At 42.7% G+C, this 18,701-nt stretch overlaps 2 protein-coding genes across 3 annotated transcripts; both read right to left on the bottom strand.

Annotated features, from left to right (window-relative positions):
• Nucleotides 1-304: 304 nt before the first annotated feature.
• On the bottom strand, nt 305-14,933 carry fcsk (fucose kinase). 2 transcript variants are annotated; one of them, XM_088079511.1, is made up of 22 exons: nt 14,340-14,933; nt 13,691-13,842; nt 12,941-12,991; nt 12,657-12,855; nt 11,289-11,386; nt 11,095-11,175; nt 10,627-10,746; nt 10,310-10,481; nt 8,934-9,040; nt 8,746-8,847; nt 8,496-8,669; nt 7,601-7,674; nt 7,039-7,394; nt 6,618-6,846; nt 6,372-6,538; nt 5,734-5,961; nt 5,470-5,613; nt 5,044-5,163; nt 4,791-4,978; nt 2,760-2,859; nt 1,167-1,390; nt 305-964 (listed from the first exon to the last, which is right to left on the bottom strand). In XM_088079511.1, exons 1-22 carry the CDS (start codon nt 14,419-14,421, stop codon nt 893-895), a joined length of 3,240 nt encoding a protein of 1,079 aa, XP_087935637.1. In that variant the 5' UTR covers nt 14,422-14,933; the 3' UTR covers nt 305-892. The 2 variants fall into 2 exon arrangements, with proteins under 2 accessions (XP_087935637.1, XP_087935638.1); XM_088079512.1 differs by lacking the exons at nt 11,289-11,386; nt 12,941-12,991; nt 13,691-13,842; nt 14,340-14,933 and having other exon boundaries at nt 11,095-11,238; nt 12,657-12,795.
• Nucleotides 14,934-15,867: 934 nt separating this feature from the next.
• Nucleotides 15,868-18,575, bottom strand: pclaf (PCNA clamp associated factor). Its single transcript, XM_042514341.2, has 4 exons — nt 18,416-18,575; nt 17,041-17,124; nt 16,669-16,849; nt 15,868-16,068 (listed from the first exon to the last, which is right to left on the bottom strand). Exons 1-4 carry the CDS (start codon nt 18,459-18,461, stop codon nt 16,026-16,028), a joined length of 354 nt encoding a protein of 117 aa, XP_042370275.1. The 5' UTR covers nt 18,462-18,575; the 3' UTR covers nt 15,868-16,025.
• Between the last annotated feature and the right edge of the window lie 126 nt (nt 18,576-18,701).

Below are 18,701 nucleotides of genomic sequence, written 5' to 3' on the forward strand. Positions count from 1 at the left end.
TTTTTTCTTCTTTAATTGTAGTGCTTTCCCCCTTTAAAAGTTTTGGTGACTTTTAATCTTTTCTTTCTTTTAAAATTTTGGGCGCTATGTTTTTTTCTTGTAATTTTTTTTAAGCGAGTTTCAAAAGCTTTTTGTGATTTTTTTCCTTCAATTTCTTTTTAAATGTAGGCACTAAAAAACAACCTCTTGGCCCTTTTGTCTTTAAGAATTTTTTTTTCTTGCTGTAAAAAATGATTTATTTTTTCTTTAAAACTGGTGGTTTCCTTTAAAATGTTTTGGTGATTTTTAGAGAAACCCCCAAAAGTTTCCATATTTATTCATTTATGTATTTCATACTGACTGAAATGGCATTCTCTATACATGTGAACTTCAAAGTCATCAAGGATCAATTATCGATTACAATGTTATTGATCGGTGCTCACTGGTGGTTTTAAAATGTTCCTCACAGGCTGAACTTGAATACTTCATCATTTTTTATTATAATTATTATTATTTATTAAAGTGTCTGAATGAACATCACAAAAATCAACACTGATCAATCACTCATATTCATCATCAAAAAAATCAGCTTATCTGCATCCTTCAAATACATCAAACATAATGAACCACAATTCATCATTTCTAACACATTTTCCTTAAAATGGGCCGAACCGTCCGTCTAAGAACTGCAGTGTTTCTAATGAACGAGAATGAACTCTGCATTAATGTGATCAGATTTTTAAAATTATCATTAGAATATATTATTACTACTGAGGGTTCATAGTTTTAGTAAATACTCACAGATGTGCAGTCAAAGTTGTTCAGGTCATGATAACACTGCGTGTGTGCGTGCGTGTGTGCGTGCGTGTGTGTGTGTGGGTGTGTGTGTGTGTGTGTGCGCTTGTGTGTGTCCTCAGGATGTCTGGAGGACTTTGATCCCGTCCATGTCCAGCTGCACTGAGTGAACACTGAAGTCTCCCAAACCCTAAAACAAACAACAGTCTGTTGTGTGAATGTTTTCATCATGTTAAACACTGTGTGAGTGTGTGTGTGTGTGTGTGTGTGTGTGTGTGTGTGTGTGTGTGTGCGTGTGTGTGTGTGTGTGTGAGTGTGTGTGTGAGTGTGTGTATGTGAGTGTGTGTGTGTGAGAGTGTGTGTGTGTGTGTGTGTGTATGTGGATCACTGACCGGCGTGTTGTGGAGGACCTGCAGCACCGCCTGCTGCTGTCGGGGCTCCCGGGTCAGCAGGTAGAGGAACCCCCCCCCTCCGGCCCCGGCCAGGCTCTGACCCAGGACCAGGGGCCCCAGGGCGTCCATCATGGCCCTCACCGAGGCCGGCTCGCAGCCCGGGGCCATCAGCTTCTTCTGCCGCCACGAGCGCTCCAGACACACACCCAGTCTGCACAGAGAGCCTGAGGACACACACGTTTGATCAAGTACAACGAAACAATATGATATAATACAATACTACATAATATAGTATAATACTACACAACATAACATAATATAATACTACATAACATAATATTATACTACATAATATAATATAATACTACATAACATAATATAATACTACATAATATAATATAATACTACATAATATAATATCATACTACATAACATAATATAATACTACATAACATAATATAATACCACATAATATCATATCATACTGCACAATATAATATAATACTACATAACATAATATAATACCACATAATATCATATCATACTGCACAATATAATATAATACTACATAACATAATATAATACTACATAATATAATATAATACTACATAATATAATATCATACTACATAACATAATATAATACCACATAATATAATATCATACAGCATAATATAATATAATACTACATAACATAATATAATACTACATAATATAATATAATACTACATATTATAATATCATACTGCATAATATAATATAATACTACATAACATAATATAATACTACATAATATAATATAATACTACATAACATAATATAATACTACATAATATAATATAATACTACATAACATAATATAATACTACATAACATAATATAATACTACATAATATAATATAATACTACATAACATAATATAATACTACATAATATAATATAATACTACATAATATAATATAATACTACATAACATAATATACTACATAACATAATATAATACTACATAACATAATATAATACTACATAATATAATATAATACTACATAACATAATATAATACTACATAATATAATATAATACTACATAACATAATATAATACTACATAACATAATATAATACTACATAATATAATATAATACTACATAACATAATATAATACTACATAATATAATATAATACTACATAATATAATATAATACTACATAACATAATATACTACATAACATAATATAATACTACATAACATAATATAATACTACATAACATAATATAATACTACATAATATAATATAATACTACATAACATAATATAATACTACATAATATAATATAATACTACATAACATAATATAATACTACATAACATAATATAATACAAGACAACACAACACAAGATAGGACAAGACAAGAGAAGATAAGACGAGACAAGACACGAGACGACAAGAGAATATGAGATGGGACAACACAAGCTAAGACAAGACAAGATGAGTCGAGTCGAGACAAGATGAGACGAGACAGGACAAGAGGAGACGAGATGGGAGGGGACTAGATGAGACAAGACAAGACGAAGCTGCGGCTGCGGTGTCTCACCGTCTGCGCAGGCTCTGGCGCAGTCCTCAGAGTTGGCGAGCAGCTGCTGGGCGTTGTGGACCATGGCGGGCAAACGGCTGTACCAGCTCCGGACCACATCCTGCACACAAAACCACCAGCATCAGTCCAGACCTGCTGCTGGTACAAAGACAGCCGCAACAGGCGGAGTCCCAAAATATCCACACGAAGATGAATAAGAAGAAATGAGCCCAAACCAGTTTCACAGCAGGCACCCTAAATCTAAACGAGCATTTACGTTTTCTTCCTTTGAAACGATCATTAAAGGGTTAAACTTCCTCCTTTAAACTACACTTCAGCGAGCTTCATTCTGATCAGCAGTTGGACATTGTGACTCCGTATCAGGACCGTGTCTGGGACTGGAGGACACTGAGGGCTTAGCATGAAGTTTTTAAAGGAAACTTTAGAATTTTTTGTGTTTTTCCTTTAAAGTTTTGGTGATTTTTACAAGTTGAGGGCAATTTTTTTTGTCCCCTCAAGAATTTTGATAATCTAAGATTTGATCATTTTTAAAGCAAACATGCCTTCCAAAGCTGTGTGCCCGCCAAAATAAAAGTGCCAAATGACGCCAGAAACTGTAAAAACAGAAATGATTGTCGGATTTTTACATTTCTGACCGTCCTTGAGCACACGTGGGACACACACACACAAACACACACATTTAAATTTGCTGGCTCCAGGGCCTCGGACTACGGCTCGACCGGTACTTCAGGGCCGATACCGATTATTAGTACTTCATGAGACCGATATTTGGAACCAACACGCATTTACAATAAAAATAAAACTCTGTCCGTCAACATTTAGAGTTTCAAATATAAAAATCTCCACGGAACTTTGTTGAAATGCCGAATGGACAGACAGATGGACAGACAGATGGACAGACAGACAGACAGACAGATGGACAGACAGATGGACAGACAGACAGACAGACAGATGGACAGACAGACGGACAGACAGATGGACAGACAGATGGACAGACAGACAGACAGATGGACAGACAGACAGATGGACAGACAGACAGACAGATGGACAGACAGACAGATGGACAGACAGATGGACAGACAGACAGACAGACAGATGGACAGACAGACAGACAGACAGACAGACAGACAGATAGACAGACAGACAGATGGACAGACAGATGGACAGACAGACAGACAGATGGACAGACAGACAGACAGACAGATGGACAGACAGATGGACAGACAGACAGACAGATGGACAGACAGACAGATGGACAGACAGACAGACAGACAGACAGACAGACAGACAGACAGACAGATGGACAGACAGATGGACAGACAGACAGACAGACAGACAGACAGGTGGACAGACAGATGGACAGACAGATGGACAGACAGATGGACAGACAGACAGACAGATGGACAGACAGATGGACAGACAGATGGACAGACAGACAGACAGACAGATGGACAGACAGATGGACAGATGGACAGACAGACAGATGGACAGACAGACAGACAGACAGACAGACAGACAGACAGATGGACAGACAGACAGACAGACAGACAGACAGACAGATGGACAGACAGATGGACAGACAGACAGAGACAGACAGATGGACAGACAGATGGACAGACAGACAGACAGACAGATGGACAGACAGATGGACAGACGGACAGACAGATGGACAGACAGATGGACAGACAGATGGACAGACAGACAGACAGACAGACAGACAGACAGACAGATGGACAGACAGATGGACAGACAGACAGACAGACAGACAGACAGACAGATGGACAGACAGACAGACAGACAGACAGACAGACAGACAGACAGATGGACAGACAGATGGACAGACAGATGGACAGACAGACAGACAGACAGATGGACAGACAGATGGACAGACAGATGGACAGACAGACAGACAGACAGACAGACAGATGGACAGACAGACGGACAGACAGACGGACAGACAGACAGGTGGACAGACGGACAGTTGGACAGACAGACAGTTGGACAGATAGACAGACAGATGGACGGACTAACCTGCAGCAGGTTGCGAGCCAGGCGAGTCTTTCCAGTGTACACCAGCAGGAGATGCTGCTCCAGAGACACCAGGAAGTCCTCTGGAGGACGGAGACGCTCTACCTCCACCCGCAGTGGCAGAGACGCTCTGGAGCGACCCACCTTGACTCCGCCCACTAGCCCTCCAACCTGGTCCTGCCAGCCACCACCTGCAGCGGAGACAGACGTTCAGCCAATCAGAGTGAGGCGGGCGGCCTCTGTGGTGAGGACGTACCTGTGGTGAGGACCTGCTCCAGGTAGAGCACAGCGTGGATCAGAGAGTCCGCGTCGTAGGTCCGGCCGGTGCACCTGTAGACCGCGGCCAGCAGCGCCCCCGCCAGGATACTGCTGGTTCCTGCAGGACCAGAACTCATCATCACTTATGAGGACACCTGAGAGACATTCAGACTGAGGACAGTTTCCAGATCAGATCTGCAGCTGATCGTCCTTCAAGTCTCGACACAAAAGAAAAACTCTCAGATCTGAACTTCAGGTATAAAGTCAGGAAATATTACAGCAGGGACACTCAGCCTGTCCAGGATTTTAGGACATTTTAGAAAACTATAAAACAGGGGCCACATCTGGCCCCTGTTTTATAGTTTTGCTGTTTTTTTTGAAGGATATTTTGGATTTCCTGCAGTGTTTGACGTCTGGTTCTCACCCAGTCCTGACCCGGTTGGCAGCAGCGACCAGCTGTGGAGCTCCACCCCTCCTCCCCACAGCTGCATCAGCTGATCCCCCAGAGCATGCTGGGAGGAGAGAGACACCAGACCGCTGCACACACACACGGCCTTCAGCAAGGCTCCTGTAATACACACACACACACACACACACACACACACACACACACACACACACACACACACACACTTGTGAACACAGGAAGTCTTCCCGTGATGCCGCTCGCTGTGGTCAGCTCTCTTACCGGGAGCGTGCGGCTGACAGTAGTCCCTCAGGTCGTCCAGGCTGTCGCACACCGTTTCCATGGAAACCCCACTGTCCCGCCCTCCAGAGTAGCCGACCAGCAGGAGGCGGGGCTCCCTGATGCGTCGGGCGCGGGCACCAATGGGACGCTTTCCGTCAACCTTCACCGCGATGTTGGTCACAGAGCCGCCGTGCTCAAAGGCGATGGGCGGCGTGTCGCTCCAGCCGCCTGAAACACGAAGATGCAGCCAAAAGTCGCCAGAGGACGAGTTCAGAGTTTAACCGTCCATCAAACCGTCCATCACACCGTCCATCACACCGTCCATCACACCGTCCATCACACCGTCCATCACACAGATTTGTCAAAGAGGAAATTCAAAACTTCTCTGAAATATCTGAAAAAAGTGACTTTTTCTTACTTTGTAAATTATTTAATAATAATAATGTAATAATAATAATAATAATAATAAAAATTTAATTATATTTTAAGCATTTTTTTAAAGCCATTTCATTTTTTCTCTTTAACGTCCATGTTTTCTTCTCTTTTCTCTTCTGTTGTTCTAGTTTTCAGGGAGTTTTCTTCTTCTTTTGACTCATTTCTTGTTGATTTTTGGGTCATCGTCGTATTTTGCGACTCACCTGCCAGGTCCAGTCTGGCCGGACACTCCACTTCCTGCCACTCCTCAAGGGGCGGGACCTCACCCTGGCCAATGGCGATGAACGTCTGTGATGACATCACGGCCTGTCGGAGGAGCACCTGTCCGGCGCCCTCGTAGTGCCGCGCCGCCCGCACCAGCAGATCTGGCCTGAAGGGGGCGCCACACATCAGACACACTCATCATCCAGCATCAAACGGCGACAGAAAACCAGGTGAGCCACACTCACCTGCTCAGCCAATGAGCTCGCTGCTCGGCCAGGGCGTGGACCCCGTCGCTCAGGTTACCCTCCTCCAACAGGAAGTAGGCGGAGCTCCAGGCCTCATTGGCAGCCGGCCCGCTCCTCAGGCCTCCCCTCCCCCCCGCCATGCACACCAACACGTCGGCGATGCAGGAGAGGCAGCGAGCGGCAACGCCCAAATCTGGCCCCGCCCCCTGCGTCCTGCTTCCTGCCGCGACTGAAACAGACGGTGAATAAATAAAGTTACGGTCTCAGTGTTGTTTGTTTTCTTTTTCTTCATTTTTCACTAATTTTTTGTTAATTTTGGGCTCGTTTCTCCTCTTGTTGCTCTTTGCCTTCTTCCTGTGTTTTGGTTTCAAAGGGTTAACTGGAGTGTCTTGTTGTTCGTATGGTTGCCGTGGTGACTCACTGGTGTCCAGCGTCTCCAGCAGCGCCCCCTGCTGGCCTCCCAGCACGGCGGCCCTGAAGCTCGGCAGCAGGCAGACGTCTGAGCGACTCCTCAGAGCGTCCGACACTCGCCTCCTCCCCGACAGGTACAGCAGCTCCTCCCTCCACTGCAGCTCCGCCTCCTGACAGGTGAGCGACATCACCTCCTTCAGAGAGAGCCTCCACGCCTCCCGCCACCTCTTCAGACAGCCGGCGCCTCCCAGCAGCCAGCAGACTCCTCCCTCCAGACCCACAGCGCCTCCTCTGGGGTGGAGGACCGGGAAGAGACGGGCCTCAAGGAGGGAGCGCTGTTCTCCTCTCACCCACAACTCCTCTGGCCTGAGAGGAGAGGAGGAGGAGGAGGAGGAAGAGGAGGAGGAGGAGGAGGAGGGAAGAGGAGAAATAATTATTTAAGTTATCATTTTAGGCTTTTTGTTCTCCCTGTATTTTATTGTAAAAACATCTGACCAGGTAACGCTCGTTAATTTGTGCTGAAAATAAATAAATAAAATCTTTATCTTAATAAGCAGAAACATAAATCTGACTGTATTCCTGTTCTGCTGAAGAAGAGACTCCAGTGGTGGTTCAGGAAGGAGGCGCCACTGTCATCAGAGGAGACCTGAGGAGGAGGAAGAGCAGGAGCAGGAGGAGGAGCAGGAGCAGGAGGAGGAGGAGCAGGAGCAGGAGCAGAGGGAGGAGGAGTCATGTCAGATCTTCATGTCTCAGCTGTCTATAAAAATGTGTATGTGTGTGTCAGATGTAGGGCTGGGCGATAAAACGATAACGATATCAATCGTGATATAACTTTTCCTTGATTGAAATATGAGACGTAGTCGATAGAATGTCGATAGAACTCATTTCATCCGTGTTCTGACAGACAACACGAACAGCCAATGATAATAAGAATAGCGCTGTGGAGAACCAAACGCAGTGAAGGACTTTGACTGTCGAACAGCTGAGTGTTTGACAGCCACAGCATTTCATCATAGCTGATCAAACAGCTGATGGTCCGACCAAAGTGTCTGAAACAGCCAACTGCCCACTGCGGCGCGCAGACATGTGGTTGCTTTTAATAGCGCCCATTCCACTGATTCATCACATGTACCTGTGAGCCAGGCATCACCAACTGGCGGACCGCGGTCCGGATCCGGACCAAATCTTCTTATGTGTATTAGATGTGTATAAAATGTGTGTGTGTGTTAGATGTGTATAAAATGTGTGTGTGTGTTAGATGTGTATAAAATGTGTGTGTGTGTTAGATGTGTATAAAATGTGTGTGTTAGATGTGTATAAAATGTGTGTGTTAGATGTGTATAAAATGTGTGTGTTAGATGTGTATAAAATGTGTGTGTTAGATGTGTATAAAATGTGTGTGTTAGATGTGTATAAAATGTGTGTGTTAGATGTGTATGAAAGGTCGAGAGTGAATTGTTTTTGTACCTCGAGGTTGTCGTGCGCGCCCGTCACCGTGAACACTTTCAGCTTCAGCTCGCCCACCTCTATTCGATGTTCCTGGATGATGATGTCATTGGCCAGCTGCAGCTGTCTGATACACTGTGATGTCATCAACTCAAGACCTGACAGTAAACAACCGGACGGGACCTCCAGAGGGCCCTGATGGAGAGGTCAAAGGTCACCACAAGAGTGGAATGGAGTGTTCAGGCATTGAACGGCGGCGCTCTCTCCTGACCTGCAGGTGGCAGTGTTGCACCACTGCTCCGGTCGCCATGGCAACGTCCCCCTCCAGGACGCTGTTGATGACCCGGCCTCCGTCGTCCACCTGGCGCTCTCTCTGAAACAGGAAACAGGAAGCCGGGTGAGGACAGACAGGGACGTTTTAATGTGGCGGCGGGCGCTGAGGAACAGGAAGTGTCACACCTGGATGTGAGAAAGAGTGTTTCTCTCCGACCAATCACGGCTCAGTCGCTCCACGTGTTGCTTCCCGGACAGAGTCAGGTAGTCATAGCAACCGCCGGGGACATAAACTGTCAGAGCGAGAGCAGAGACGAGTGGACAGACTTATGACATCACAGTTAGGAACCAATCAGAGTCCAGTATGAAACAAACAGACTTTACTGTAGTAAAACTACACTGTACAAATACTACAGTAAAAATACTGTATTCTTACTTTTGATGAAGGAAAAAGTATAAAAGATTTCGCAGCAAAATAAAGTACCTAAAGTAAAAGTCCTTAAATGTGATGTATGAATTTTAATTCATGAATTCAGAACAGGATTCGAACCGAATATTTTAAGAATGTTTTTTCTTTAAACATTTTGGGGATTTCTTTTTCGTAAAACGTTTTGACAATTTTTAAAGAAAAAATTTTGGCTTTTTTGTTCTTTAAAATCTTTTAATATTTTAGGTGATTTTAAATAAAAATGTTTTGGGTTTTCTTTTTCTTTAAATTTTTTGGATGATTTTTCAAGAAAAAATGTTGCTGGTGTTTTTTTCTTTAACATTTTTTTTAATACGAACTTTTGGTGTTTTTTAAAGAAAAAAATGTTGGCAATGTTTTTTTTTCTTTAAAAATGTTTGTGATTTCTAAGGGTTTGCCTTCCAAACCCACGGGCCCTCAGGTTTGGGAGGCATATTTTCTTTAAAAATGACGCCATTTAATTGCAACCAGAAACTGCAAAAAACAAAAATTATCGTTGGATTTTCAAATTTCCCATGGTTCTTGAACACCTCATGTGTGATTAAAGGTCTCTGAGGGTTGGTCTGTTTGTTTGTTTGTTTGTTTTTCTAAATCATTTTACCTTTTTTTTCTTTTGAAACTGTGAGTGACTTTTAAAGAAAACATGCTTTCCAAACCAAAATTACATACTGAAACTGTAAAAACTTAACTTATTGTTGGATTTTCACATTTCCATCGGTCAGTGAACACATCATGTGTTGTAACAGGTTTGTGAAACAAAATTTTAAAATGTTTTCTTTTAAGATTTCTTTTTTTTGGGATTTATTTTACTTTAAAAATGTTTGCCATTTTTAAAAAAAAAAAAAATAAGAAAACATGTCCTCCAAACCCACAAAAATAAAAAATCTCCAAAATGACACCATTTATCAGCCAGAAACTGAACAGAAATTATCGTTGGATTTTCAAATTTCTGACGGTCCTTGAACACGTCGTGAGTTTCTACAAGTTTGTAAAATTAAATTTCAGAACTTTTCCCAAACTTTCAGGGTATGTTCAGCTTCAGCGGGCGGCTTTCGTCGCTGCTTGTTTTTTGGACGTTTGATTGGTCGACTCTCACCCAGACGGAGCGGCGCCCCCCTCAGGTTCCTCCACAGCTCGGCGCGGCCGCTCCTCACCGCCGCCCCCTGCGGTCCGACGGCTGAACTGCAGCCGGCTCGCTCCTCGTTCACAAACCGCTCCCGAGTCACATCTGAGCAGAGACACTTCAACACGTCCAGGAACAGAGACACCTGAGGACAACCCAGACCGCCGTCTCACATCAGATGTCCGACAGGAAGTTCACTAAACCGTCCAATCACGAGGAGAGAAAAAAACCCCAAAAAGAACAAGAGAGAAGACGCGTTTAAACGTTCAGCGATCCTGACGGAGCGCTACCTGCAGGGGCGGAGCTCCAGAGTCCAGGCCCAGGTAGGTGCAGCCGTCCAGAGGAGGAGACACGTGAGTCTGCAGCAGCTTCTCTGATACACACCTGCTGAAGAAGACCGGACCTGACACCTGCACGCACACACACACAAACAGACATATGCACGCGCGCGCGCACACACACACACACACACACACACACACACACACACACAGACAAAAAGACTAAAATATTTTGGCAAAATTTTGTTCTCTACAAAAATGGGTTTTTTTTTGGTTATTTATGAAAAATTTGGTAATTTTTTTTTCTCTCTAAAATCTTTTGCATTTTTAAAAAATATTTGGTATTTTTTAAGTAAACACGCCCTCCAAACCGGACAAATGAAAGTCTAGTTACCGAAAACGTTTCAGTAAATGTGTTTATTCTGAAAGTTCAACAGTGCGCAGAGTTAGTCTCCGTAACGGTGGAGGAGGACTCACCAGCGGCACTTTCCCATCAGGCATCACGGCCTGCTGAATCTGCTCCTCTGCTCCTCTGTACACGATGTCTCTGACCCGACCCTGGCAGACGAAACAAACGCACCTTCAGTCTGGACTCACTCAGTGGAAACCACACAGCAGAGGCTGTCAGTGAACACAGGAAGAGAGGTCGTGAGCTTAAACAAAGTGAGCACCTGCTGGTCTGACAGGTAGACGCCGTGATGGGCTGCGTAGGAAACGTCACCGGGCAACGCCAAAACACGAACACCAGAGAAACCCTCCCAGGACAAAACTACACGCGCACACACACACACACACACACACACACACACACACACACAGATGTGAGCACCAGCTGACATTTGTTAATAATAATAATAATAATAATATATGCACAAAATATATTACACATACATGTTTTTTCTACTTTCACTGAGTTTATTTTTTAACCAACATCAGTCCTAATCACAAATATCAAATATTCATTAATTTACAGAATTTTAACCCTTTAAATGCCAGGTTTTTGTCATGATGTCACCATGTTTTTAGATTAAATATGAATGATGTTGAGTCTTCTCCTCAGTGTGTGAGTGTAGCTGCTGACAGTCTGGGATCTGTCAGTGTGTGAGTGTAGCTGCTGACAGTCTGGGATATGTCAGTGTGTGAGTGTAGCTGCTGACAGTCTGGGATATGTCAGTGTGTGAGTGTAGCTGCTGACAGTCTGGGATATGTCAGTGTGTGAGTGTAGCTGCTGACAGTCTGGGATATGTCAGTGTGTGAGTGTAGCTGCTGACAGTCTGGGATATGTCAGTGTGTGAGTGTAGCTGCTGACAGTCTGGGATATGTCAGTGTGTGAGTGTAGCTGCTGACAGTCTGGGATATGTCAGTGATCAGCAGCTACATTGACTGTGACAGGTCACCTAGTGGAAATAGCATGTATTTCCTCCATACATGGAAACTCACTGATTACACTCAAATACACAATCTGGACTACATTTAGGACACATGCATCAACACACACACAGTTATCACAACAGGAAGAAGAAAAGAGACTAAAATGAGACAAACAGTCACTAAAGGGTTAAATACACTGTAAAAGATTAGTATTAATCTTGGAGATAGATAGAGATAGAAATAGAGATAGTTTTTGAAGAAAATCAATCAAATTTAATGCAGTTTAAAAAAAAGAAACAAAAAAAAAGGAAAAACAAAAAAAGGGGGGAAAGGGCACTGAGCAAATTGGTAAGAAATTATCCACAAATTACAAGAAAGTAGTAAATTTAGAAAAATATTTTTAAAAAGCTGGGGGGTGGACTCCGGGGAAATATATCTGTAATTCTCAAAATTAAAATAATTACTGTCATTTTAAGCACTTCTTCCAGGTAATTTTCTTTTCTTTTTTAAAATTCATTTAAATCTTTTTTTTTAAAGAATTTCGGGTAATTTCTTTGTACTTTTCACTCATTCTTGCTGATTTTGGGAACATTTTTTCAGGTTTCAAACAGCCAATCAGGACAGAGGGTACGGTGACCTCACGGTCACCTCAGCTGTGACTCACTGACCGAAGTCCGGTGGGATGCGGAGGATCGCGTCGGTGCTGCAGACCCAGACGCCGGGCGGAGAGCCGGGACAGACGCGGGCGGTGAGACAGTCCAGCAGAGCGTCCAGGCAGCAGAGCGGAGCCTGGACGCTCTGCTCGGGACGCTCGGCGGGGAGCCAGCAGAACGCTCGGCTGCACGAGCTCCAGGGGAAGTCCCGACCCTGCAGAGGGACATGAGACACAGCTGCCGGACTCAGGAGGACAAAACGAGACGAGGACACCAGAGGAGGCTGCTGCTGGACTCACCGTGTGCAGGATGAGGACGTGAGCTTCATCCAGGACGTCCGCCGTCACCACCTGACCAACAGGAGCACAGGAAAAAGTAACTAAATACATTAACTCAAGTACTGTATTTATGTTTGAGTATGAAGTACTTGTACTTCACCTGAGTATTTTCTTTCTACTTTCACTGCACCACATCTCAGAGGGAAATCTTGTACTTTTACTTCACTGCATTTTTCTGACAGTTTTAGTTACTTCACAGATTCAGATTTTAGCAACAAAACATAAAAAAAGTTTTTTCAAAAAAGACATTTCGTTATAAATAAAATAAATAAAATACATAAATGAATAAATTCCACACTGAAACGATTCATTAGTTATCAGTAATCAATGAGCTGAAAATTCAATGGTAACTCCTCTGATTTTTTGCTTTTCTATATATTTTTTATAATTTAAAGGTTTTTTTTAGTGTTTTTTAAAAATATATTTTTTAAAATTTTGAGTTTTGGGTGTTTTGTTTCTATTTAGCTTTTAATCATTTTGAGGTTGTGTTTGACTACGACCTGACATTTACCCAAATCACCCAACAATCAGCCGATGAATCGATCATCAAATCACTTTGTGTGATGAGCGGCGCGCGTGAGCGGTGTGTGTGTGTGTGTGAACTCACGCTCCGTGTGTGTGTGTGTGTGAACTCACGCTCTGTGTGTGTGTGTGTGTGTGTGTGAACTCACGCTCTGTGTGTGTGTGTGTGTGTGGGTGTGTGTGAATTACGGTGTGTCCAGCTCTGTTGCTCAGGTGTTCAGCAGCGACCAGCAGTGCGTTCAGCGTGGCCCCCCCGCTGCCCAGCGGCTCCTGGCGGTCCCTCACCGTCAACAGCAACACATCCTGAGAGATAGTGCCACGCTGCTGCCGCAACTCCAACTCTGACACACACACACACACACACACAATCACCAAAAAATGTAAAGAAAAAGCTGCCAAAAATAGCATATATTGTGTGTAAAGATACACACGTTACAAACACATTATATTGCATATACAAACATCTTAATATACAGTCTGTTTAAAAATGTTATAATGATTATTTAATAACGTGAGAAAAAATCATCTCAAATATTCATTACATCTAAAACATAAGTTCACTCTGGTTTCTTAAAGTTAAAACGGGACATTTTTTAAATACAAAATAATAATCATTTCTGTCCATCAGCGCCACCTTCAGGAGACTACAGCGCAAAGATCGTGTATAACACAGATGCTCCTCATCTCTCTGGAAGGAGCGGATCAGAGTGACTGTAAAGAACTACAGCTCAAAGATCGTATGTAACACAGATGCTCCTCACCTCTCTGGAAGGAGCGGATCAGAGTGACTGTAAAGAACTACAGCTCAAAGATCGTATGTAACACAGATGCTCCTCACCTCTCTGGAAGGAGTAGACGCTGTCTGTGTGTTGGCAGGTCAGAACCACCACCGTCCACCTGAAGCCGCCGCTGTCGGTCATCCCGGCTGATTCTTCCGTCTTTAAACCGGCTCACAGCTCATAACGGACGCCGCAGCTTCACGCGGAGGCTGTTTAACGGTTACCGACACAGACGGATCATAAACACGGGCAGCAGGGCGGAGTTAGCCGAACAGGACAGCGGAGAAAAGTCAAACTAACGAACCCTGAACAGGTTAACCTCCTGCGGACGATGAAACACCTTCTGATAAACCGCTCAGAGCCGTTAAACCGGTTAAATTAACCCGGTGTCCGTGTTTTGTTACCGTTTGTTAGCTCGGTTAGCGTAGCTTTGAGCGCGCGAGTTCACGCAGGCTACGTAGGTTTGATTTTAACCTTTGGACCTCCCGACGGGGCGGGGACCTAACGAATAAAAACAGTAAAACTGGGTGGTTAAGATGGTGAGCCGCTTTTTGTGGAGTTTCATGAAGACTCTGAGTCCCGGAGAGTTTGAGAAACTGCGTCGGTGAAGATTATTGATTACTGAAGCTTAAAATCCATAAACTGATCTACCGGAGGTCTGTTTCTGCAGCGGACCGGGACATCCCGGAAGGGCGGAGCCTGAGCTAACAACACAGTGGTGGAAGTATTTAGGGACTGTTCGTTATTTATGAGATGGGAGGGGCGGCGAGGGACTGCTGTTTGTTTGTCTTAGGGGAATGGCAAACAACTTAAAAAAAAAAAAAAGAATCATTTTTATTCATTTTACTGCTGATTTTTGAAGAAAACATGTTTTCTATGAAACATTTCTACTTTTTTTCCTGTCTTAAAACTTTGAAACCATTGGCATTTCTATTCTTTGGTATGTAATTGTAAACGTTTTCTTTACAAGAACAATAATTTAGGCAATTTTTTTCTCTTCTTTTGGCTTAAAATATTTTGGAAAATTTTCAAGACAAAAAAACCCAACAAAACTTATGCATGAAAAAATGCAAAACCGTCAAAGGAACTTAAATTTAATTAAGAAATAAAAAGTCCAGATTTTTAAAAAATATTTTTTTAAATATCAAAAAAAAAGATAAATTTACATTGGGTATTTAAAAATAAATATATATATATTAAATAAATAAATACACAACTACACAACAGAACTCAGAGAAAATGAAAAAATGTTTTCACACGTTGATACAAATTATTTTAAATTACACACGACACATTTCCAGGATTTTCCCAAAACATTCAATGAGGTTTTTTGTAGTTCCTTTACCTTTCAAGGCCTGGAAAGCGTAATTTAAAAATGTGATGATTTCTGTGACTGTTGGAAAACTGCTCATCACGTTCAAGTGAACATCTTGATTTTAGGGGATGGAAAAATTAAACATGGAGTTTGAGAACTCGTCCTCAGAAGATAAATTATTTGACTTTTGACAAACGAAGAATTATTGCAGACGTGTATTTTTTGATTAAAGCCAAAGCAAAAATATTTCAGAAAACCACACGAGACAAAACTGCAGATTGAAAACATTTTTTAAAAAAGTTTAATGAACTATACAAATTGAATTCAGCAAAAATTATATACAGATGTACATTTAAAATACCAGGAAGGAAATCTGGAGGCAGAAAACTGAACAGACACAAAAATTAAAACCAAAATTCATTCTTCGTCTTCATTCGTCGTCGTCTTCGCTCTCAGCAGGCAGCGGTCTGGACCTGCACGCCGCGAAACAAGAAAGAAATTAAAATGAGCACGTTACGCAGAACACTCATTGAAATTCTGTAACATGATTTTAAATACCTGCTTTTTAACGCCATGTAGTTTCACCCTTTGAAAATGTTTCCCCTTGATTTTTAATAAATCATTTTCTGAATCTATTCTTTCTTTTGTGAAACGTTTCTGACAAAGTTGCTCGTTGCCTTTTCACCTTTTGAAGAAATCACAATTTGCCCAAAGTTTAAAAGGTTAAAAACTTGTGAAAGACGTCTGAGCAGCACAAGAAAAGCGACGTCGCTGCAGGTTTTACAGGGTTACGGATGACTGTGAAATATTTGGATTTTTAATCTTTTGTTTGTTTCTTTTTTAGGTAAAAACTCTCAAATGTTAAAAGGAAACTACAGTTTTCTCAGTAATTTAAAGTCTTGTGCTTTTGGCAGTTGATCAGACAAATCAACACATTTGTCAGAATTTTTCTCGCTGTAGAACACATCGTGTGGGACAAAATCTTTTCCCAAACCGCACGAGGAAAAATGTTTGTGACTTTGGGAGTCCCCGTATATGATTTTAAGAGAAACCGCTGCTGCGGATCAACTTACTTCCTGCTGGCCTTTGACGTCCCGCTGCCTCCGGCCTCCTCGCCGTCCTCCACCTCCTGGGGCCTCTGGTTCTCCTTCTCTGGCTTCCTCGGGGGCCCGCCAAAGAAGTCTCCGATGCCTTTCTGCCAGGTCGGTGTGGGACGAGGACACACCGGGTTCCCGCCTGCATATTTATTCTTCGCTGTAAAGAAATAAAGAAATCCTAATGTCAGTATTGACTCCATCACATCACATCACATCACATCACATCACATCACATCACATCATCCGAGTGTGTGTGTGTGTGTGTGTGTGTGTGTGTGTGTGTGTGTGTGTGTGTGTGTGTGTGTGTGTGTGAGTCAGAGAGAGAGACAGACGGCTGCAGGTTCTGACCCGGCGTGGACGACAGGCTGCTGGACGAGGACGAGTTGGCTGAACTGGAGCCCAAAGACTTCCTGGGAGCAGCTGCTGCAACAGCTGGAAACACAAAGAGGATGAATGGGTTAAATCCTTAATCATTAACAATTAAATATAAACCTCCATATATATGTATGTATGCATGTATGTACGTATGTATGTATGTATGTATGTATGCATGTATGTATGTACGTATGTATGTATGTACGTATGCATGTATGTATGTATGTATGCATGTATGTATGTATGTATGTATGTATGTATGTATGTACGTATGTATGTATGAATGAATGCATGTATGTATGTATAAACTGCAATGAATTCCAATATGTTTATTTAATTGTGATACGTCAAGTTTGGAAGACATTTTTTCAGTTAAAAAAAATCACCTTTTTAAAAAAGGAAACCCATCAAGAAAAAGTCTTAAAAATCACAGAAAATTAATGACTTTTTTTAATGGAAAAACGTTTTTTTTTTTAAATTACAAAAATGTAAATAATTCAATACAATAATAATGTAGTAAAACAGCCAACAAACTAGCCTCTAGTGTTGGCAATATTTTCCCATGCAGGGGCCAGGCCCCCAAATGTCCCCAGAGCCCAGCTCCTGCTGGGGCCCTTAAAGAAGCTGCGGTGTTTCTGCAGACATCGTAGTAATAAATTGATTTATGAAACGAGTTTTACACACAGTAACAGCGGAATCAAGTTTATTCCGGTTTTATTGATTGAGATTATCGATGGACGGGTGACTCGTGTGCTGAATTAACCTGAGGACAGAGGGGACCAGAGAGACGCTGACCTTTATGTCCTCACATTAATGCTCCGTCGACGAGAAACAAGAATGCAATAAATTACGCAACTTTTTAAAGGGGTTTGGTGTGACGTCCGCACTAAGCCGCTTCGCGGCGCTAAAAACTGGCGCCAGTTTGCAGAAAGCGAAACACAAAGTTGTGGAAAAGATGGAGTAAATGTCATCACAGCGGGAGGATCGGAGTACCGGGACAAACGCGCGGTTCTTGGATGCGTCGCGACATTAAAACGTTAAAAATGTTCCGCTCGGCTGATGAAGAGCAACTCCGAGCCTCCGTGTTGGCGGGAGCTGCTGTTTGGAAAAATGCTCCACAGTTTAACCCGTTTTCATGGACATATTAAACTGACGCCTTCATATTCAGGTTATTAAATCATCTGATACCGTTTATGTTAAGCAAATAACGGCGGGAAACAGTGATGTTACTCTACCCGCTTTGTCCGCTCACAGCCCGCCAGACTACGAGACAAAACTGTCTAACTTTAATAAACTTTCGCTTTTTTATGCTAAACTCCGAACAAATATCCGTAAAATGTTACTGTACCTTTTCGGTATGTTGCGGGGACGCTGTCGGCTTTAGTCCTCACCATGTTAGCAGCGACCTGTGGACTCAGGAGACGTTTCTGCAGCAGCTGGACCGACACACTGAAGCGGCGGAGCGTCCCGCCAGCGTTTAAAACTACAGCGGATGGGGCGGGAGATTTCTTCTTCTGTGGCTTCTATTCGGGCGGACTAGACTCAGCGATGTGTGTCATGTGTGTCCTCCTCCGGCGGAGTTGTGTACTTACAACATTTACCTGTATTTTGGATATGATATGATATGATATGAT

Source organism: Plectropomus leopardus, chromosome 7 (genome assembly GCF_026936395.1).
Source record: "Plectropomus leopardus strain MGB_pleo_1.0 chromosome 7, ASM2693639v1, whole genome shotgun sequence".
Taxonomy (NCBI): domain Eukaryota; kingdom Metazoa; phylum Chordata; class Actinopteri; order Perciformes; family Serranidae; genus Plectropomus; species Plectropomus leopardus.